At 39.4% G+C, this 22,985-nt stretch overlaps 2 protein-coding genes and 1 non-coding gene across 5 annotated transcripts in view; 2 read left to right on the top strand and 1 right to left on the bottom strand.

Annotated features, from left to right (window-relative positions):
• Positions 1 to 352: 352 nt before the first annotated feature.
• On the top strand, positions 353 to 5,631 carry LOC127797395 (UDP-D-apiose/UDP-D-xylose synthase 2-like). The gene is made up of 9 exons (XM_052330256.1): positions 353 to 783; positions 1,211 to 1,303; positions 1,478 to 1,585; positions 3,711 to 3,825; positions 3,911 to 4,044; positions 4,143 to 4,244; positions 4,323 to 4,415; positions 4,493 to 4,628; positions 5,116 to 5,631. The coding sequence occupies exons 1-9, from the start codon at positions 508 to 510 to the stop codon at positions 5,226 to 5,228; spliced, it is 1,170 nt and encodes a 389-aa protein (XP_052186216.1). The 5' UTR covers positions 353 to 507; the 3' UTR covers positions 5,229 to 5,631.
• Positions 5,632 to 5,889: 258 nt separating this feature from the next.
• On the bottom strand, positions 5,890 to 5,962 carry TRNAR-UCU (transfer RNA arginine (anticodon UCU)). Its single transcript has one exon. It is a non-coding gene; the product is annotated as a tRNA-Arg (tRNA).
• A 6,159-nt stretch (positions 5,963 to 12,121) lies between these two features.
• LOC127796685 (AP-2 complex subunit alpha-1-like) overlaps positions 12,122 to 22,985 on the top strand; it is a 52,662-nt gene continuing 41,798 nt past the window's right edge. For all 3 annotated transcript variants that reach the window (XM_052328967.1, XM_052328966.1, XM_052328965.1), the window contains exons 1-2: positions 12,122 to 12,489; positions 15,340 to 15,471. In XM_052328967.1, coding sequence (XP_052184927.1) covers positions 12,358 to 12,489; positions 15,340 to 15,471 — 264 coding nt within the window. In that variant the 5' untranslated portion in view covers positions 12,122 to 12,357. The remainder of the gene's footprint in view (positions 12,490 to 15,339; positions 15,472 to 22,985) is intronic.

Here is a 22,985-nt window from a genome sequence, read left to right as displayed (position 1 = left end):
TATTCTGTCAGTATATATAGTACGATCTTTCATTTTTATTGAAAAGTACTATAATAACTAAATTTCTAATACCCTTAAAAATAACAAATTACTAATTTAAGTATTAGAATCTTTTCTGAGTTTTCACTAAGTGAACATGAGCCTACAATACCTCTTTAACTATTTTGTTAATTATTTTCATGGAGAAAATTGTGTAATAGTCTATTATTATTATTATGTGACCCTAATTTGCTTTTTTTTTTTAATTATCAATGAATTATAATTTATAGATATATTTTTTTATTGTTGGACTTGAAATGTTATCACTTGAATACTAACGAGTACGACAACAATCAGAGCCACAGACGTTGGGACTCTTCTCGCCTCTCCTCTCCTCCCCTCCCTCCTTTTTCCGTGCTTTAAATATCCCCAGACGAGACGACGCCAGTTTGATATTCTAGAGACGACGGAAAGAGAGGCGATAGATTTAGAAAGAGAAAGCGCGCATTTGTAGAAAGAGAGAGAGGCATGGCGTCGGTGGCTAACAGAGTAGATCTGGACGGAAACCCTATCAAGCGTTTCACGATATGCATGATTGGGGCGGGGGGATTCATTGGCTCGCACCTCTGCGAGAAGCTGATGGCGGAGACGCCGCACACGGTGCTCGCCGTCGACGTCTACAGCGACAAGATCCAGCACCTTCTTGAAGCGCCATCCCTCCCCTGGGCCGGTCGTATCCATTTCCACCGCCTCAACATCAAGAATGACTCCAGGCTCGAAGGGCTCATCAAGATGGCAGATCTCGTATTATTCTCTCTCCCCTTCACTGTCTCCAACTCTGCATGCGTTCTAATTCCGGATTCCCCGTTCAAATGGTTTTGGATGTCTGTGGAACTTGAATGCACGTTTAAATTATGCGCTTCTCCATCGGCATCCCTTAAATTAAGCTCGGTTCTTTTTTCGTTTTTTCAACTTTCCCCAAATGAATACACTTTCTTGATGGTTCCTTCTCTTTTCCTTTTTCAATACTTCTTGTGATTTTAGGTCTATGTTGATCTATGTGCATTGAAACTCGAAGGGCGAATGATTTCTTGAACTTTTTTGCCTCTCAATCACGCTATTTACGTTTCACGCATTTCTATTTCTGTTAGCAAGCGGTTTGGTGCCAATTAGTTCATACGCGCTGCATGCATACAATTCTTGCTCGTTGTTGATCCTTTTTGTCATGTAGACCATAAATCTTGCGGCGATCTGTACTCCAGCGGATTACAACACACGTCCTCTTGATACGATTTACAGCAATTTCATCGATGCGCTTCCAGTGGTATGCATTTTAGATTCTGATTGCTGGTGTTGAATTTGAATGGAGTTCAAGTTTCTGATGTCAACTGCGGTGGCTCTTGACATCTTTTCTGTCAATTACTCAATGTTACGAAGTTAAGGATTTCTTGCTGTGATTGGTTGAAGTTGACGCGGGTTTTGGCTGTTTGCTGTTTAGGTTAAGTACTGTTCAGAAAACAACAAGCGTCTCATTCATTTCTCTACATGTGAAGTCTATGGGAAAACAATTGGAAGCTTTCTTCCTAAAGATCACCCTCTGCGGCAGGTGAGGCTTCATTTTCTCTTCCCTTTTCCCACTCACCGAATTATTCTCATATGAAATAGATCTATGTCATTTTTCTTTTCATACTTGGGTCATATGCTGGTAACTTACGCACCCTGAGGTTTTATATGATTATTTATTTGTTTTCATTTCTTATTTAATACGTAACTTTTGCTAGTTGGGCAGCGTCCTAAGTGATTGGTCTGAAAGTCAGAAGCGTGTTTGTTAGTTGGAATGCAGCGTGTGGACGATTAGCATTCCTCTAAAACCATCTCCTTTCCCAACATGCAGTTTTCTTTTCTTTGTGGTTAGCACAGTGGCAAATCTCACTGGAGAGTTCTCCTTTCCCAAAACTGAGTTTTAACTAGGGGGCAGTTTCCTTCCAGTGTGATCTTTTGCAAATCAAAATTAATTGAAACATTTCCATTTTAGTTCCTTTTATTGTTATTCATGATGAAATCCGGTCAAACCAGCATTATGTAAGAAAAGGACTGGCTTGAGACGTTAGGTGTGTCATATATAATAGATCAGGCATACTAAAAATTCTTTGATTCAATCATTTGAATTATTTTAGTTTGTGTTTTGGAAGGATTTTAGCATCATTTCAATAGTGTTCTAGAATGATTGATATGACTGGAGCAATTTATTCATATTCATGCAAAGTCTTAATCTACTAAATGACACCCATTAGATAGCATTCGTTAAATTTTTTTGCTTCTTGTTTGAATGACATATTTTATCAGTGAGTAAAAAATACTTCAGAAATGTTGATCCAAAAAAAAAATTGGGAGTGATTATTAAATCGATTCACATAGTTTTTCATCTAAAATATGTTACTTGGCTAAAGAGTTGACAAATTACATATTGTTGTAACTAATGAGTTTTACTTTGAAATTACAATACCATAGGACGTAGACAAGAATGTACTTTATTTTTTTATATGCATAAAAAGTGTCAATTGAATTTGTTTTAGGTTAAAGGGGAGTGTCTTGCTTCTAGAGTTTGAAATATTAGAAGCGACTAAACAGTTAGATGAAAACAAAAGTTTGGTGCTAGAGGTTATTACCCCTTAAATTAAAATTTATGTGATAGATGATTAAATCTTTGAACTGTGAAAAGAATGTAATATGATGGTTCAGAAACAAAATTTGTGGGTTGATGGTAGCCCAAGTGGTTTATGGCGGTTGGTAATGTTCTCAAGGTTAAGTGTTTGAATCTTGGGGGTGCCTCTTTCACTACCTCTCATGGCTTGGTGGTGCCCTGGCCATATGATCCATGAGTTTAATGGGGTGGGGGCTCATGATGTTACTAAGGAGGACCTAAGTGTAGGAGGTTTGACTTGGGAGCTATGGACGGTCAGGTGTCCAACCCATGGGTTTAACGGGGTGGGGGTTTTTTATGGTACCAAAGAGGCCCTAGAAGGGGTTTTACTTAAAAGTCATGGGCAGTCAGGTAGCTAGAATAAATTTTTGTGTAAATGCACACACGGGCACACCACATGGGGTGCCTACCCTCTCAGGCAGCAATTGAATGGCCTCACCAGGTTAACCATACTCTTGATTGAGCAAAAGAACAAAAACAAAATTTGCACATCTAACTAGGTTGGTGTAAAATTGAAAAGCAAATGAAACTAAAACTACTTGCTCAACTAGTATAATCATGGGGCCCTCTTATGGTGCTTGCATTTAAATATTTTGATCAGCAGAAAGTGCTTAACCTTTTTGAGTTTATGTATTGCTGGGCTGATGTGATCTTTATGTCAATATCATTAACATGCTAATGGTCTTCTAATTGCAGTTCCCCTTGGAATTTCATAACCTTTTATCTCTTTTATGAAATTTGTTTTAGATGATCATTAACTAGTTATTTATATTGTTTTTATGGAAACATGGCCTAGTTATAGATTACCATAAGATATATGTTTGGACCATGGTAGCATTCGTAACATTGATGTTGCATGTGTAAATAGCTATCCCAATTGACTTTTTATTTCTCGTTCCTATATTTGTAGTTTTAGGATGATGATAACTTGTAACTTTGTATCAGAATTGGCATCATCTCAGTGTTTTCTAACATAGTTCATGCAACCAAGTGGAAGTTCTGAATATGTGTTGCTGTGATCAAATAGGACCCTGCTTATTATGTTCTTAAAGAGGATGCTTCCCCCTGCATTTTTGGCCCCATTGAGAAGCAGAGGTGGTCCTATGCTTGTGCAAAGCAATTGATAGAGAGGCTGATTTATGGCAAGTTCACCGTTAAGCTGCACTGGCTGCTTGCAAGCCTTTCTTAGTGTACTATTCTTATTTACTTATATTTTGTTGCTCACAGCTGAGGGTGCGGAAAATGGACTTGAATTCACAATTGTGAGACCTTTCAATTGGATTGGTCCCAGGATGGACTTCATTCCTGGCATTGATGGTCCCAGTGAGGGGGTTCCAAGAGTTTTGGCATGCTTTAGTAATGTATATATTCGAATCCCTCCCAAAAGAATTTGAAACTAGTTTTTGTGTTTCTGTAGTTTTTTTATACTTTGTACTAATCTTGCTCTTTTCTGCTTCAGAATCTTCTTAGAGGTGAGCCCCTCAAGCTTGTGGATGGTGGCCAATCACAGAGAACCTTTGTTTTTATCAAGGATGCTATTGAAGCAGTCCTGTTGATGATTGTACGTGTATTTTCCTTCCAATTTTGGTTGTCTTGATTGATCCAAGAAATAGTATTTGATTGGTGGTGTTGCTCACAGGAAAATCCGGCCAGGGCCAATGGTCACATATTCAATGTGGGCAACCCTAACAATGAGGTCACCGTGCGGCAGCTTGCTGAAATGATGACCAAGGTGAATGAGACTCATTTTTCATCCTGGCGGTTTTTTTCCGGCATTAGTTTTCACAATATAATTCTTTCTTGAGACAGGTTTATTCTAAGGTGAGCGGAGAACCTCCTCTGGAATCACCCACCATTGATGTAAGCTCTAAGGAATTCTATGGAGAAGGTTACGATGACAGTGACAAGAGGATTCCTGATATGACCATAATCAATAAACAACTTGGTATGCACTGCGGCCACTCGCTTATAGTCATTATTTCAAGGAAAAATCTTACTGAGCCTCTTATAGAAAGAGGGCAAAAAGACAAAATTGCCCCCTCAAACTTTGCAAATTTGCAAAGCATCACCCCTGCCCCTGCTCTCTACTCGCTCCCCTCCCATGGCTGCGCCTTTGCTACCTTCGCCACGTCGTCGCCTCGCCGACCGTCGCTGCATCTTCCAGAGACGGCTGGCGATGGCAGTGAGGCGACGACGACATGGCAGCGAGGCGCTGTGGAGAGGCGAAGGCAGCGGAGGGCGCGGCCATGGGAGGGGAGCGAGCAGAGAGTAGGGGCAGTGCTTTGCAAATTTACAAAGTTTGAGGGGCAATTTTGTCTTTTTACCTTCTTTCTATAAGACACTCGGGTAAGTGCATCTGGCCCCGTAATAAGACTCTTATTTCAAGGGTCGGTAATAGTCTGACAGAAGGGTTGGTTTTGTTCAAATACCAGGTTGGAATCCCAAAACATCTATTTGGGACTTGCTTGAATCCACCCTTACCTATCAGCATCAGACATATGCGGAGGCCATAAAGAATGTCACCTCAAAACCAGTTGCAAACTAAGGGAAGAAACTTTATTAGTCTGCAAACTAAGGGACGTGGCGTATTGATGTTGTGCTCAACCCCATTAATCATGTATGCGACACTATTTTTCCATATGTCTTGTGTTGCTGCTCAATGGTTACATAAAAGTTAAAACCCGGTAATTTGTATTTCTAATACTTCCAGAAGACAGTAGATTCTATTAGCGAGTATATTTTGAAATCTTGTGTTAGGGTCTTTATTTTTTTTCCCCAGTGATACGTTGAGTGGGGGGATTATACAAAGCAAAAAGGCTGGTTCATTTCTTTGTTGGATTTGTTTGGATCCTGGGATTTTGCTTCTCCTTTGAAAGGAGCATGTTGTACCATTTGATTTGACCCATTGAGGATCCTTCCTTAGATAAGATTTAAGTTATTTCTTTCCATGATTAGTGGACTATGCATTACAATATAATATCATATATTTGGATCAATTATACCACGCTCCCTCAGAATTGGCATGAATATAGACTCATGTTTTAGAATAGAAATTATATTAATTACTCTTATGGTTGGCATATATCAAGAACGGCGTGAATTTACGCAGCAAAACATAACAAATCTTATTAATAATGGTGGATTAGCAAAACTCGAAAACTATTATATTATATATAGGAACATACACACACTCACGGGCGGACGCACACGCCCGGTGGGACTCGAACCCACAATCGCCTGATTAGAAGTCAGACGCCTTATCCATTAGGCCACGGGCGCCGGTTATTTAGTTAGATATTTATTATAATATTGTGTTTGTAAATCTACAAACTGATCATAACACACAATAAAAAACTTGATAAAATGAAAATTTTAAATTTTTATCCTATATTTTACGGGTTTTTTCACGTGATTATTTATTTATTTTTTTATTATACATCTGAACTAATTTTATAATTAATTTAATCTCTATATTTTATTTTTTATTTTTTTTAGTAATTCAAACTTTTTGTTTTTTAATTATTTTTTAATCCATTTAACCTTTAAATTGAGTAAAAAATATAGATTCAATAATGTAATTAAGATAATAAAAATTTTAAATGAACACACAAAAAAATTATAGAAGTATAAGAATAAAAATATAAATTTGATCAATATAAAAATATTAAAAAAAAATTAACTGCTTGAAAAGGTACAACAAAATTATAAGTCTAACTAAATATCATATTATTAAGAAATTTATAAGGAACTTAGAGATAAAAAAAAAAAATTATTTTACTTTCCAAAACACTTGATCCCATTGTTCATATAAATTTTGTCAATAAAATTCACTTAAATTAATAACATTATAATGTAATGTCATTTTAAATATTAATAAAATTAAAATTTGAATTTATAAACTTAAATTCGGACCAATTCATATATATATATATATTATTTTTATTCTATTAAGCTACCATCTTTACATGATTGGTTTGATTTCGAATTTGCATCCCAACTAACCTCATAATCGCTCCACATTCTTTTTCTGAAAATGCAAATAAAACCCAATTAGCGAGGGCAAATAAGTGATTTACTACAAAGATGCCCATCCACTACATACTTGATGATGTGTTATGCATTGATGCGTTATATTTTATATTATATAAATATTTAAATATTATAAAAAAATATTACAATTTAATATTTGAATAATATTTTTATAAAATTTATGAACCATGGTGAATTTATAATTTTATAAAGTTTGGGTAATTAAATTTAATTTTTTAATTCTTAACTATGACATTTAATTTGGTGGACTGGAACCACTAAAATAAAATAGTGGGTAAAATATATGAACCAACCTAGATACTACACATAATTCTATGGTCCATTTATTCATGATTTAAAAGTTGTGTTATCAATTATTTTTATTGTAATTTTTTTTTTAAATATGGAAAATGTCTTATTTGATAGCGTTTTATTTCTCTTTCTCTCAATTTATCTTTATGTCATCCTTTTCTTTTTCTTTTTTTCTAGCAATGAGATGTGACTTTTTTTTTCATCATTTGTTCAAAAATTTAATGGTGATGAGTTTTCTTTGATTTAAATAACTTATAATATGTTATATATATTTTTTGCTTGCATGAAACATGAAACGAGTTGGACTTAATCCAACAAGTCGCCCCAATTTCCTAAAGCCCACATAGGCCCAAGGCCTAGGTTGTTAGATACAAGTTGCACGTCACTTACTCCTAGCTCAGACTGGGCAATCATGCGAGCTCCCAATAACGCATTAAGCTCGCAAACCGTGGAACCAACCTAGCTCGCAGGTCGACCATTCAGCTCGCATATGCAAGAAGGCCACAAAATAACTAGAGAACAATCATGGGCTAGACATCATTCTAGCTAAACCGTCTAGGCCCAATCTAGCCCATTTCTCTCGACCCATGCCGGTCTCATCCTGGCCCTATACCCGCATGCAGCAATATCATTGCAGCCTCTACTGGGTATCTATGTGCCCGCCTACATCCACTTTAATGAGGGTTCTGTCAACACCATGTTGTCACTTGGGAACCCCTACCGGCACCGATATTCAGTCTCATCACCTACAAAAGCATGATGCAAACAGAGAGGATATCTCCTCATATATGAGCAGGCTCTCTTCAAGGTCAGGGTATGTTTTCCCTGTTAGCCTACTGATACACAGTTTCTCCCTACTTTTTTACTTACTTCAGCATTGGAGTGCTTGCAGGTACCGGTGACCGGAACACTGATTGAACCACAAAAAGTTCCCTGATGCGTCTTCTCTTCTCCCATTTCATGTCCATTTCTCAGAGCGGGCAAACAAATCACGGTCGACCAAATCCGCACGTTGACATTTTGGCGCTAGAGGAATGGCCCGTTCTGATCGCCGATCATGGTGAGAGGAAGGAACACACGAATCTCTAATGCAGTGGTCGATTTGCAGGAGATTCACTGCGGTCAACCTCATGATGTTCCGCCAGTCTTGAGAACCCATTGTTTCTACAACGGGTGCCTCTGTTCCGCCACCAACTGGGGTTACCGTCGGTGTGCCCCCATGGGCTCCTACCCAACCTATTGCTTCGATCCTAGGGATGGAGACGATCCATGCCTGGCAACAATGCTAGGAAGCGCTGGAAGGTATGGTCACACAGCTCGCTAACGTGGTTAGGACATTGGCTCAAATGCAAGCTCATGCAGCCCAAAAGCATGTCGAGATTATGCCATCCAATGGTGTCTCTTAGCTTCGGGGTAAAAGACATGTTCCAGACAAAAGAGAAGCTAAAAGAGCATCTCAACGAGTTGAATCAGTGCATTCCTCAAATTTGCGATCTCTAGTGACGAAAGAACAATGATGTTGTGATGGCAAGCTGGAGGTGCACCCCACAAACCTGAGGATGAGGGTGAATCGTTATGGAGATCGCAGTGAGGAGGTTCATCAAAGGAATCGACGACGTGAAAATTCGTGCCGGGAAGAAAACTCGGTTAGGGTTAGCCAAGACCATGCCACATGTCGCAACTCCCGAGACCCCGAGAATAGAAGACGGCGTATGCCGTGAGATCGCCATTCCTCGAAGCAAGCCAACGGATGGGAGAAGCAATCTCATACCGGGCGATCTACGGATCCAAACCCCACCGTGGAGGGATTACTGCAGAGGGTCCAACAGCTGGAGGCAAGACACGAGATCCATGATCGGAGGGAAGGTCGCGAATAGAGGACCCCACTCTCTAGAGAAATCAAACTAGAGCCTCTCCTTCGCAGACTCAATACCCCCAATATCCCTCAATACAACAGAGACGTCGATCCATATAATCATCTGGATGCGTTTAACGTCCAAATGAACCTTTAGACTTTAAGTTCACTAGTAAAGTGTTGCGTCTTCCCCGCGACCTTGGGAGATATACCTCAGACCTGGATAAGGAGTCTCTGTCCTCACAGCATTTGTAGCTGGGAGGAGTATCAGAAAAAGTTTATAAGTTGATACAGGTTGCTTATGAGGCAGCTCGCCCCGACATGTCACATCACTACAGTGTTTCAGCAGCCCAATGAATCCTTGAAAGATTACATTGAGAGGTTCAGGCATGAAGTCAATAATGTTGAGAACCCATCGGATGAAAGTACTCTGATTGTGATATCTGCGGGGCTCCAAAAGGATGAGAAGCTCTATGAGAGCATCTACAAATCCCCTGTGATGGACCGGGGCAAGTTCTACGAATGAGTTGCGAAGGAGATTAGATGGGAAGAGACATTTTGCTCGAAGAAGTCGGGTGACCAGACGGATGAGACTATAAGCACCAGCCAGAACGAGAAGAGGGATAATGGCGACAATGATCAGGTAGCTAAGAACTCAAGGAATGAGCTAGGAGAAATGCAACCTGCGCATCGAGGTCACTACGAGAACTACAACATCCTATTTGACACTTAAGATATGATCTTCGCTATTGAGAAGAGCTAAGAGGATTTTGGGAGCCCTAATCCCATAAGGACTCCAAACATATTCAGAAATAAGGACAAATTTTGTGCTTACCACAACGAGACGAGGCACAATACCTCTTAATGTTGGGCACTAAAGGACGCAATTGAGGATTTGATCAGGAGAGGTCGCTTGCATGATTATGTGGAGCAACCAGAAAGCTAGCAGTCTCAACAGCCAGCTTAAGCTCTCGAGTAGGATTGAACACCTGCGTTAAGAACTATTTTTGCTATCCATGGTGGGCCTTGAATTGCAAGAACATCTAACAGGTCGTGTGAGGGTGATTGCTTATCAACTGCGGGCTGCGAGGTATTACAAACAGGAGGATTCAAGTTTGGTCCTATGACGTCGGTGATCTCGGGCTACGCATTGTTCTTCATGGAGCTCGCAAGGTCAGCAACCGAACACTAGGCCTGAACTGCGAAGGCCCCTATATTATCAAAGAAAGCCTGGGAAATGGAGCGTATCGCTTCACAAATAAGGATGGAACTGTTCTCCCAAGTGCTTGAAATGCGGAACACCTTCGTCCTTCCTCTCGACAAGCGTAACTGATTCTTACTTATGCTCCAACTTTTTTGTTACAATTAATTCCCGCAATTCTGATTGGAATTTATAAATGTTCATTCATCAATTTTATTGCACTTTATGCTTGTTAATATTCGATTGAATGTCCTTAAAAATGGGGGTAGAGACACCATGGTTTGCGAGTTGGGGCCCATTTATCTTAGTCTCTGTGCTATGGTTTGCAGCTTATATGAGCATTCATCTTGGTCCTCCCCCGGGTCGTGGTTTGCGAGATGAGACTTATTTCTCTTGATTTAATGTCATGGTTTGGCACCTACTGAGCAACCACTTCCATTAATGATTTCAAGTTAAGGGTTCACTAGTTGGGGTCATTTCCTCTTGACTCAGGTCGTGGTTTATGGCCTACCTAGGTGTTCCTTCTCGGCTCGTTAAAAGTAAGTAAAAGCCATGGTATGTTAGCTGGGATCACACCACGATCTACCTGGACATATATGTTGGCAGGATTTCTGATATGATTCAGATATTATCTCTCTATGACGTATCAACCAAGACTCAGATCGATCTAATTATCATCACATAAATCAACCATTCTTATCTTGCCATTACGGCTAAAAGCCATGATATGTTAGCTGAGATCGTAACACGATCGTCTTGAACATATAGCTTGTCAATGTAAGTCAGAATCATATTATGTAAGTGGGGATCTGTTATTGCTTGCCCGAATGATTACATTCCATGATCTGTTAGACGTGTAGCACGAGATGACATGATTAGTAGCGATTGGGCAGAAGTCAGAAAGGCAGATCGACAGATCGCATAGCTTGCTTCAACCAACATGCATTAGCTCTCAGTCTGTGGGTCGCACTAAGAGCTGGGGGGGCTAATGTTATATGTATTTTCTGCTCGCATGAAGCGGGCTGGACTTGATCTAGCATGTTGACCCAATCTCCTGAAGCCTACATAGGCCCAAGGCCAAGGTCGTCAAATACAGGTCGCACGTCGCTTACTCTGAGCTCAGACCACGCAATCATGCGAGCTCCTATTAACTTATTAAGCTCGCAGACCGTGGAACCAAGCTAGCTCCCAGTGACGCGTTCAGCTTGCAGGCCGACCATTCAGCTCGCATATGCAAGAGGGCCACGAAATAACTAGAGAACAGTCACGGGCTATGCATCATTCTAGTTAGACTGTCCAGGCCCAATTTGGCCCCTTTCTCTTGGCCCATGCCGGTCCTATCCTGACCCTATACCCACCTGCAGCAATATCATTGCAGCCTCTACTGGGTATCTACGTGCTCGTCTACATCCACATTAATGAGGATCCTGTCAACACCATGCTATCACCTAGGAACCTTTGCCAGAGTTGATATTCAATGCCATCACCTGCAAAAGCACGATACAAACGGAGATGATATCTCCTCCTATATGAGCAGACTCTCTTCTGGGTATGCTTTCCTTGCTAGCTTACTGATACATAGTTGCTCCCTACTCTTTTACTTACTTGAACATCGAAGTGTTTGCAGGTACTAGCAGTCGAAACATTGATTGAACTACAAAAATTTTCCTAGTGTGTCTTCTCTTCTCCCCTTTCGTGTCCATTTCTTATAATGGGCAAACGAATCACGATCGACCAAATTCACACATCGACAATATTAAAATTGAATTTAATACCCTATAATTATTTATATAATCATTTACTATAGGACTTATAAGTGAGGTAAAGAAACAAATAACTCATCACATGGGTTTTTCTTAATATTTTAAATGATTAATAAGTTAGCCTATATATGTTGAATCCCAAATTAAAAGATAATACGTCATCTCCAAATTGATCCAATGTTTCATTTTCTTAAGAAAAAAAGATAAAGAAAGCAGAGGTAACAAATTAAAAAAAATTAAAAAAAAATTGAAACACAGAGAAGTCGTCTCGTCTGGTGCTGCAGAGCAGACTTGTCCGAAATTTAGTCCTCGGTCTCACCTCCCTCTCTCGATCATAGTCCCCTCGCTTCCGTATTTGAACATTTCACACCTCTTCCATATTCGACGACGATATTCAACAGCATCGCTGTCGTCTTCGTCGCATTGATCATCCAACGCCCCGCGACGATCCACAGAGAGAATCGAAGGAGTAGCACCGGCTCTCAAGCGTCTGCTCCGGCGGATCTGAGCGGAGATGGCGCTGTCCGGCATGAGGGGCCTCTCCGTGTTCATCAGCGACATCCGGAATTGCCAGAACAAAGAGCAGGAGCGCCTTCGCGTCGATAAAGAGCTCGGCAACGTCCGCACTCGTTTCAAAAACGAGAAGGTTAGGGGTCTAAAATACGCATTTATGTATATGTGCAAGTATGATGTTGTTGCTGTCATTCGTTTTTAAAGTAATTCTGATTAGTTCCAAGGTCCTTTTGATTAGAGTGTATTTCAGCTTTTTGGAAATTGAGTCAGCTCGGGCTTTGACGTTGCTACACATGGACGAGTGAGACTTTGATTTGATGTCGAGACCGTAATCTGTGGTTTTGCATTGGTTGGGACAGGCAATGAGAAGCGCTGCTATGAGGAATTTTTCCTCCTTGGGAGTTTCTGTTTAGGCATGTTTAACTTTAGCACTAATGGAACTGTTAATGACTTCATTCAGCAGAACATTTGCATTTCATAAACAGGTCAATGCTGAGCTGTATAGTTTAGTGACCTTTCTAATTCATGATGTTATGCAAGTCATTAGTTGGACAAGCAGAGTTTGATGGACCTTGACCAATAGAGAGGAGTGGATATTGAACACAACTGGGTTGAGTATATCCGTGAAAGTTCTTTTTGTTCCTTCTACCTTGATGAATTACTAGATGACACCTAACCTTGAATTACCAATTCTCAGCTGTGCAGCCTTAATTTGCATGCTTGGCGCCTGGGCTTCTTCAAGTAATTATTGAAAATCATTAGTTAAGAGTTAAGACTGACTAATGAATAAGAAAGTCCACCTATTGGATTAGCAATGATAATGGGCAACATGTGGAGATGGAATGGTTCCATTTGGATTTGAAGGATTATTTTTTTAAGCAATAGTTCACATGTGTCAGATCCTAAGGGATACGGCAATTATCAATCCAGATCTTCTATGAATTGATAGAGCTTACAGAGGAATTGAGAGAATTCCCGAAGGAAAATGAGAGAGAAAGAGAAGATAGAATTGCAGAAAGAGAGAGAGAGAATTGAAGGGAGAATTCAAGAATATTTCATTAACAATCTAGATGCTTTCCAAAGTGGGGTAGGCTGCAATTTATAACCTTCCCCTCATATGTAAGTTCTTGCCCAAAGTCTGATAATTGCTTATGTACTTCCTCCTTATGCTCTACCTGCATACAATCTACTAAAGCACAAACCAAATTCTGTTTTATTTACTATTATCACCTTTACTAATGCCACTTGCAATTACAACGACGTAAGTACACAAAATACCGTAAGTACATAATAATACCCTCCCCTTGAAACATTTATTATCCTCAAGAAATAGTTAGTAGGCTGGTTGCTCTAGGGAATTGATTGAGTAGGTCTGAGAGGTACTCCTAGGTGTTGTTGTCCTCATGTGTGTGGGACCACTTCACTAGTACTTGCATGATCAGTGCCCCTTGCTGATACATCACCCTATCCACAATAGCAGCTGGTTCAGGGGAATCACTGACCTCCAAAGCTCCCAGAGGTAAGTGGGGACTCATATGCTGTCCCCGTACTGCCTTCTTCGGCAAAGATACATGAAAGATCAAGTGTATCTGGGTACTCTCTGGTAATTGAAGCCTATAGGCTATACTTCCAAGCTTGGCTACAATAGGAAAGGGACCAAAATACCTGGGGGTGAGTTTACAGATATCTTTGTTACAACAAACAAAGGTATATAGTGATAGTAAATCAACAATCAACATTGTGAAGAATCCGGTTCAACATGATCGCATGAAGCATGTGAGAATAGATGGAAGTTTTATAAAGAGGGAGATTGAGGAAGGAGGAATTAATCTATCCTATATTTCCACAACCAATCAAGTAGCTAATGTATTTACAAAAGCCATGGCAAGACTAGGTTTCGAAGCATTAATTGGCAAGTTGGGAATGACATGTATCTATTCTCCAGTTTGAGGAGGAGTGTTGGACGAGATTAAGGAATTCAAAGTTTAAAAAAGAGGATAAAGTGGTTGGATAAGATGAAGATTTTAAAAGAAAGTTTGGTAGATGGATAAAGCTCCAAGAATCAAGGAAGGAATTCAAGTTTTGAAGTTTAAATCTAGAAGATAATGGACAACCTAATTTGAATGTTAGTTACTGTTTTTAAGTTTGAATTTACTTCTATTTTCTAGGGGATAAAGTAGCATTTAACTTGTATAAATAGCTTCTCTCGGATTCAATAAATCGTCAAGTAAACTTTCAAGAATTTTAAGCTTATTTCAGTAATCCTCCTCTAACCCTCACTAAGTGGGGAACCTCATTCACTAGGGATGCCCTTATGGGATATACACCCAAAGCTTATATTATCACCCAATGCTTATTTTGTTTCATGAAGTATGCTCTGCATTAGCATCTTTTGTTTAAATTTCTTATAGTTGTTATTGTTAAAATTTATAATGGAGGTTAGTCAATGTTTTTTTTCTTCATTTACTTATTTATTCCTATGCCCCCAACTCTCTGTCTTTCTTCTGTATGGGTCCTCTCTCTCCCCCCCCCCACCCCACTCTGTTTACTGACCTTTTTCTTAATGTGGTTATTTCCGGGGGCACTTGACCGAATACTGTGTCATGTGGGAAATAAAGTTTGATTTACATCTGGAATCTTTAGAGGTTCGGCAAAAATAGTGGGCTGGCTCATTTTGGCAGATTTGGTGGTTCAGGGAAAAAAATTCTGTTGCATATTTTTAGCAGTCAGTTCTTTTGCTGAAGTGAAGCTTTTTTGGGCCCCACATTTTGAATTATTCTGCTGCTGTCTTTCTGGCAGTAATATATTTCATACTACTATTGTTTTCAATAAAATATGCCATGTTATATACTTTCTTTCGTTATTTATTCATGAGAATGAGTGCCTGATTTCCCATGCCCTTCTAAATGCTTACTTTCTGTTTACTTTATCGTGTGGTGTTAATGCGCTTGGTGGTTGTTTTGTTTTTTCTTGTTTTTGACAGGGTTTGACACATTATGAAAAGAAGAAATATGTTTGGAAAATGCTTTACATCTATATGCTGGGTTATGACGTTGATTTTGGTCAAATGGAAGCTGTTTCTTTGATATCTGCACCTAAGTATCCAGAGAAACAGGTCATGCATATCCAAATTATCCCTCTAATTTCTTTTACAATAATCCATCAGTTTCTTATTTTATTATGTAATTGGTTTCTGTTATAATATTGAAGGTGGCATGCAGTCAACATAAGTTGACTAATTGAATGCTAAGTTTGTCCTATTGATTGTTAGTCACTGTGCTTCGTAAATTTACTTACTGATACATTACGATCCAGTTTGACTAGGTCTGAATAAGACTTAGAAAATGAGATTAAGAATATTTTTACAATTATTACCATTTGTGAATCATACTTAAAATTGTATCAACAAATATGATAGGTTATATTGCATTAAAATTGTTAAAAGGAAAATGATAAAATATACTTTCAGATTTCAATTCTTATTGTGTAACTTACAAGAATCTATGATATCTATCCTATCATACCACATTCGAAAATATGTGCGCATCACATCTCCATTATTCATGCATTGAACTGGAACAATCTGCAGTGGCCAGCTCAAAGTGTGCAATGTATCAGTCCTAAATTGCATATATGAACAGTGATGCGCTTTGTTAGATAGGTAGGCTTCTTTATAGATGTTGAATACAACCAAGGCAAAGTAGTTTAAACAATAAGGCCTTGTTCTCTTTGCTATTTTCAGTTTTCCAAAACAGTGAAAACATGTTCAATTTTATATTTTTAAAAACACATTTTCTAAAACAAAGAAATTTTTTGTAAAGAAAACTCAAAATAATAAAAAGTTATTTTGGCCGTTTTCATCACAAACACGCTCAAAATTTCCAAAATGTAGAAAATGCTACAGACAAAAAGAACACGTTTTCAACAATCTCAAAATAGACACTCAAAACACAAAAACTGAAAATAAATTTAAAACTGAAAACTGAAAACTGAAACATGAAAAGAACAACCCCTAAATAGTTAAAAGCTACTAGTTTACTAAATTTCAGTTTCTAGGGGGCTGTTGCTTTCCAAGATTGCAGCCATTTCCCTTTCTTATTGGTTCCCTTTATGTTTTGACAAAAATTATCAAGTATCTCTTATCTCCTTGATTTCTACACAGCTCGTGTGAGAGGGATTGGGAGAAAAAAGGGGAGAGATTAGTCTCTCAATTCTATTATTTATAGGCTAATTACAATAAATGAGTCCTAAATAATGGAGCTAATCATGGAGATAATTACAACCTAAATCATGGAGACGGTAGAAAATACTTCTTTGCATAATTCTCAAAGAATGTACACGACCCTTTTTTATGGAGGGAGAATGAATACAAGAAAGGAAACAAAAAAGATAAGAAGAAAGGAAAACTACATATTTACAAAGGAAAACAATATACACAAACATTAGGAAACTTTCCTAAGACCAGATTAGGAAGTATCCTAATCTAGTTATAGAAACTTCCAAAGAGGCGTGATCACTTCTTCAAGACTTCCCATAACTAGGTTGCCGTATCCTTACTATAACTAGAGTTGTTGTATCCGCTAACAGAGACTAATTACCCTAATTATTAGCTAATTACCAATTGACTATGTACACATTCTATACATGTCTAAATACATGAAAGGAAATAAATCTCACACTCCTGCTTAATTTGGAGCATGTATATCATATGCGCTAAGATTGTTACAAATGTAATTTATCCGAAGATCCCTAAGTGACTTTGTGAAGGCATTTGCTAGTTGATAATTGGAGTTAACAAACTTAGTGACAATAACACCTTCAGCTAGTTTTTCTTTGATAAAGTGACAGTCAATCTCAATATGCTTGGTTCTTTAATGAAATAATGGATTTGAGGTAATATGGAGTGCAGCTTGATTGTCACACACAAGCTTCATGGGAGACGTTGCACACAATTGTCAAATCCCAGATCTGATAGGAAAATTCTTGGCTAACTGAGAATGAATTTGGTAGGGAAACGAGAGGGAAAGGTTGTAGAATTAGAGAGAGAGAGAAGGGGGGGGGGGGGAATTGAGGAGGGAATTTGAATTCTCTGATTGATCATTCATGCTTTGCAATGGCTGGGCCATGACATTTTATACTGACCTCATTAACAGATTGGTGCCAAAACGGTTACCAATCTAATACAACTTGCACCACTTGCCATGTTGGAACATTCCTCCAGCTATGCAATCTATTTTTATTCATAAGGCCTAATAGCCAAAGTATGTGACAACTTTCCCCTCCCTTTTAGCCATTTCTTGTCCTCAAGAAATGTGTAGTAGGCTGACAGTGTTGGGAAACTGCCTTAAGAGATCTGATAAGTACTCCCAAGTGTTGTTGTCCAAGTGAAGGGAATACCATTTGATGAGTACTTGGGTGAGAGGGGCTCCTTGTCTTTAAACAATTCGTTTGTTTAGGATAGTTGTTGGTACCACCGATCCCATTTCCTTCCTGAGGATAGGAGGGAGTGCTTGGTTGGCAACTTGTGTTCCAGTCGCTTTCTTAAGTAGGGAGATGTGAAATACAGGATGGATTTGCGATCTATCAGGTAATTGCGACCAATAGGCCATCGACCCTATCTTGGCAAGAATCGGGAAGGGCCCATAGAATCTGGGACTCAATTTAGATATTGGCTAGCAAGTTAGGGCCCTGACATATGGGTGGCTCAATTTTAAGTAGATTTCTTCCCCTACTGAGAATTCTCTTTCACTTCGCCTCTTGTCTGCCATTTGCTTCATCCTATTCTGTGCCTTAGCCAATTTCGTCTTTAATAATCTTAGGATATCCTGCCTTTGTTGCATATACGCCTCAACAGTTGCCACTGTGGATTGCCCGCCTATAGTTGGTAAGAGGGTTGGTTTGTAGCCTTAAAGGGGTTCAAATGGAGTCATTTTGATTGAATTGTGGTAACTTGAATTGTACCACCATTAAGCCATTGATACCCATTTATGCCACCCTTTTGGCTGAAGGAAACATAGGCATCTTAGGTATGATTCTAGGCACCGATTAACCCTTTCCAATTGACTGTCTGTCTTCGAGTGATGGGCGGTGGACATATGTAATTTTGTGCCCATAGATCATAGCAATTCTTTCCAAAATAAACTGGTGAACAACTTGTCTCTGCCGGGTATTATGGAGTGTGGTACCCCATGCAACTTCACCACATTATCCAAAAAAACTCTAGCAACTTCCTGTGATGTAAAGGGGTGAGATAGCCCAATGAAATGGATAAACTTCGTAAATCTGTCAACCACCACCAGAGTACAATCCGTCCTTTCAGATCTTGGTAAGCCTTCTATAAAATCCAGTCACATTAGTCCATGCATGCTTCGAAATGGCTAAGGGTTGTAGGAGACCTGGATGAGCCACTGTCTCATGTTTGCATCATTTGCAAACGTCATAGTTCATCATGTATTCCCAGATGTATTTTTTTAATCATGGCCAATAGAAAACTTGATTCACCTTCTAGTAAATATTTTGTATGCCAGAGTGTCCTCCCATTGGTGATCCATGCAATGATTGTAGGATTATGTTCTTTAAGACCTCACATTCCCCATTCACCAACCTACCCTTGTATCTTATCAATCCATTAACCAAAGCATAGTTAGGCCTGCTATTAGCATCCATGCTCAATTGCTCCAATAACTCCTTAGTCCATGCCCTCTTTTGATAGCTATCTGTCACTTCTTGGAGCCAATCTAGTACTATTGCTGTAATTGCAGCTGCCATTCCTTCCTCTTGGTAGCAAGACAATGCATCCGCTGCCACATTTACCTTCCCTCTTCTGAAGTGTATTTCATAATCAAATCCCATTAATTTGGCCATCCCTTTCTTTTGTAAATGAGTATGCAACCTTTGTTACAGTAGAAACTTTAGGCTCTCGTGATTTGTTTTGATGATGAACTGTCCTCCCTCTAAGTAGTGTTGCCATTTGTCCACTGCCATTAGGATTGCCATCAATTCCTTGTCATAGATGCTAAGTCCTTGGTGTCTTGGGGCTAGGGCTTGGCTAAGGAAGGCTAATGGTCTACCATCTTGTGAGAGGACTGCCCCTATTCCTATGTTGTTGGCGTCTATTTCCAGCGTGAAGGTTTGTTGAAGTCTAGTAACCCTAGCACAGGAACTTTACTCATTGCTTGCTTAAGTTGTTCAGAGGCCTTCTGTGCCTTGTGGTCCCAATTAAACCCATCTTTCTTTAATTGATCTATTAGTGGCTTGCTAATCAATCCATAATTCTTCACAAATTTCTTGTAATAACCGGTGAGCTCCAAGAATCCCCTTAGAGCCTTTATGTTAGTGGGCCTAAGCCATGCAGTTATTGCCTCAATCTTCTTGGGATCCATCCCCATTTGAGCACTATAAATAATATGCCCAAGGTATTCTACTTGTTTCTATGCAAAGGTACATTTTGACTGTTTGATGAACAACTAGTTGAATCTTAGGATCTCAAAAATAGTCCTAAGGTGCTTCAGGTGTTGGTCAAATGAAGGGCTATAGATTAGGATATCGTAAAAAAAGACTAGTACAAATTTTCTGAGGTAGGGTTCAAATATACTGTTCATAAATGCTTGGAATGTGGTTGGGGCATTGGTTAGGTCAAATGGCATTACAATGAATTCAGTGTGGCCATGGTGTGAAAAGTTGTTTTGGTATATCAATTGGGTTCATCCGAATCTGATGATTGCTTGACCTTAGGTCCAATTTAGAAAATACGGATGCACGTTTGAGCTTGTCTAGCAAGTCTTCAATGATAGGGATTGGAAACTTGTCTTTGATAGTGATGGTGTTGAGTTATCTGTAATCAACACAAAAACACCATGTCCCATCTTTCTTTTTAACCAAAAGGATTGGGAGGCAAAGGGCTATGGCTTGGTTTAATCACGGATTGGTTTAGCATATCTCTCACAAGCTTTTCAATTTTAGATTTAAGCTTGGGAGGATACTTGTAGGATTGAATGTTGATTGGTTCAGCATTTGGTTGGAGGGGTATGGAATGGTCCAAAGACCTCTCAGGTGGTAGTGACTTAGGCTTTATAAAGAGGTCTTGATATTTTACCAGTAATACATCAAATAAGGCCAATTCATGTACTTGCCATGTAACCTGAGGCTGTTTGTTGCTAATCACAGTGCATTTTCCTTCTTCTCCATCATAGTACTCAGTTTCCTCCCTGGCTTCAATTGAAAATAGTTGTGCCACTTGAGATATCTTCCTCCTGAATAGTTGTTGCAGCCTCTTCTCGTTAATCAACTTGCAAGTTCCCATCTCCACATTCCCTTAAAGAACTACCCTCCTTCCTTCCTTTTCAAGAGATACCTCAATCTTGTTAAAATCAAAATAGATCAAACTTATTGCTTTCATCCAATCGACCCCCAATACTATGTGGCAACTCCCGAGTTTTAATAACCTCAAATTAGCTTCTAATATTTCCCCTTGCATTTCCCAACAGAAACCCAAACAAACGGATGCACTCACCACCTTATTCCCATTAGCCACTATGACTGATAGTGGTTGTGTACTTGCCAACTGTCAGTTCATCTTCTTAGCTGTCCCTTCATCAATGAAACTGTGGGTGCTCCCATTGTCAATCAGAACCATTAGGGTGCTATCCTGCACTCTCCCTTCCACTTTGATTATTTTACTACTGGCCATTCGCTTGATTGCATGTAAGGATATCGCACCATTGTCTTCTTCTTCAAATTCTTCCACTATCGCTAGGCCTTTATCTTCTTCCTCTTTTTCTCCTTCCAATAGAAGCAATTGCTTCTTGCACTAATGTTTGGGAGAGTACTTATCCCCACATCTAAAACACAATCCTACTTGTCTTCTATGAGTTTGTCCTTTTGTTGCAAGGTTGGGGCAGATGGTGGACTATTTGGTATCGAATTCTTGTCCTTGTCTTCAGGAATTCCCTACCTTGTATTTTCCCACCAGATTGTATCAGCCCTTGATTCTCTCCTTTATTTTGTACCCTTTGTTTCCTCATAAGTGCCTCTACTGATAGCTCATGTAAAGAGGCCCCTTTTGCTGCCTCTTGAATAGTCTTCGGTTTTAGCATCTTCACTGCTAGCCAAAGCTTATCACTCAACCCCCCTACAAAACTTGACACTAAGTATTCCTCTAAGATGGTTTGGTCATGTGAGAAGGAGACCAAGAGACGTTCCTGTGAGGAGAGTTGATGAAATAGAACAATTAGTCAAAAAAAGATGTAGAGGCAGACCCAAGAAGACTTTGGGAGAGACATTAAAGTTTGATATGAAGTGTATGGACCTAAATGAAGATATGACAAAAGACAGAAATATATGGAAGTCTAGAATTCATGTAACCGACCCCACATAGTGGGATAAATGCTGGATATGTTGTTGTTGTTGTGTTGTACTCTTGTATAGTCCCTTCCTGTTTCAACCAATTGAATTACTCTGCCATGTCCATCATGCCTCGTTTGAAAATCTCCCACACAGCCAGCCCCTTGATAAAATCATCCCAATTATAGTTATCCCTCACCCTGGACCATCCTTGGAACCTAGATCACCCACATCATTGAGATAAGCCGATGCCATGGCCACTCTCTGGCTTTCTGCTACTTGGTGAATGCTACACAGTTTGTCGCATCACCCTATCCACAATTGAGGCTTCTGTCCCTCGAATGTAGGTAATTCCAGTTTTGGTACTGGAAAACCAAATTGATGTGGTGTAGTGTGTGTCTCTTGTCTCTTTTCAACAACATTTTCTCCCATCGTAGCTAGATCCACCTCAAACTTCGAAGATTCGGCATTTCGGTTATTAGTTCCAACCCCAGGTAGGATTGGTTCCTCCCTATCTCTGGGGGAAAAATCAGGTGAGATTCTTACTTGAATTTGGTTGGAAAACATAAGCATGAATTGTTGCAATTGATCGCGCAACATGTTGCCTTACTCCCGCATCTCCTCTCGTATGTGATTACGCATATCCCCTTGCAATCTTTTCGCAATTGCTTCGACCTTCCTCTCAACTGCCGATCTGATCTTGTCCTCCATAGATCCAGCTTGATTCTGTATCTCCGTCATTGTTGCTGTTACTTGTTGCAACTATGACTCCATTTCGTTTCATTTGGGTACCGTTGGCCATGATAACTGATCGCTTGTAATTTTGCCTACTAGGAACTTGCTCTAATACCAGAATGTTAGATCTTAGATATGATAGGAAAATTCTCGGCTAACTGAGAATGAATTTGGTAGGGAAACGAGAGGGAAAGGGTGTAGAATAAGAGAATAGAGAGAGAGAGGGAGAGAGAGAGAGAGAGGGAATTTGAATTCTCTGATTGATCATTCATGCTTTGCAATGGCTGGGACAGGACATTTTATACTAACCTTAGTAACAGATTGGCGCCAAAACGATTACCAATCTAATGCAACTTGCACCACTTGCCATGCTAGAATATTCCTCCAGCTATGCAATCTATTTTTATTCATAAGGCCTAATTGCCAAAGCACGTGACAACAACTTTAGTTATTATAGAAGTTGCTTAAGCCATATAAGCTCACATGTCGCATTAGCCATGGCTCGGTACTCTGCTTCAACACTTGACCTTGCTACTACAATCTGTTTTTTGC

This window comes from Diospyros lotus, chromosome 3, assembly GCF_014633365.1.
Source record: "Diospyros lotus cultivar Yz01 chromosome 3, ASM1463336v1, whole genome shotgun sequence".
NCBI lineage: Eukaryota > Viridiplantae > Streptophyta > Magnoliopsida > Ericales > Ebenaceae > Diospyros > Diospyros lotus.
The sequence above is the reverse complement of the archived record's forward strand: the minus strand, read 5'-3'. Positions and strand labels throughout refer to the sequence as shown.

Bases quoted from the DNA above. Each gene is read 5' to 3' on its own strand.
- LOC127797395 (XM_052330256.1), top strand. From the start codon at position 508: ATGGCGTCGGTGGCTAACAGAGTAGATCTGGACGGAAACCCTATCAAG. The intron at 3,826-3,910 runs GCAAGTTCACCG...TGTTGCTCACAG, and splicing joins GATAGAGAGGCTGATTTATG to CTGAGGGTGCGGAAAATGGA. The intron at 4,629-5,115 runs GTATGCACTGCG...TTCAAATACCAG, and splicing joins CATAATCAATAAACAACTTG to GTTGGAATCCCAAAACATCT.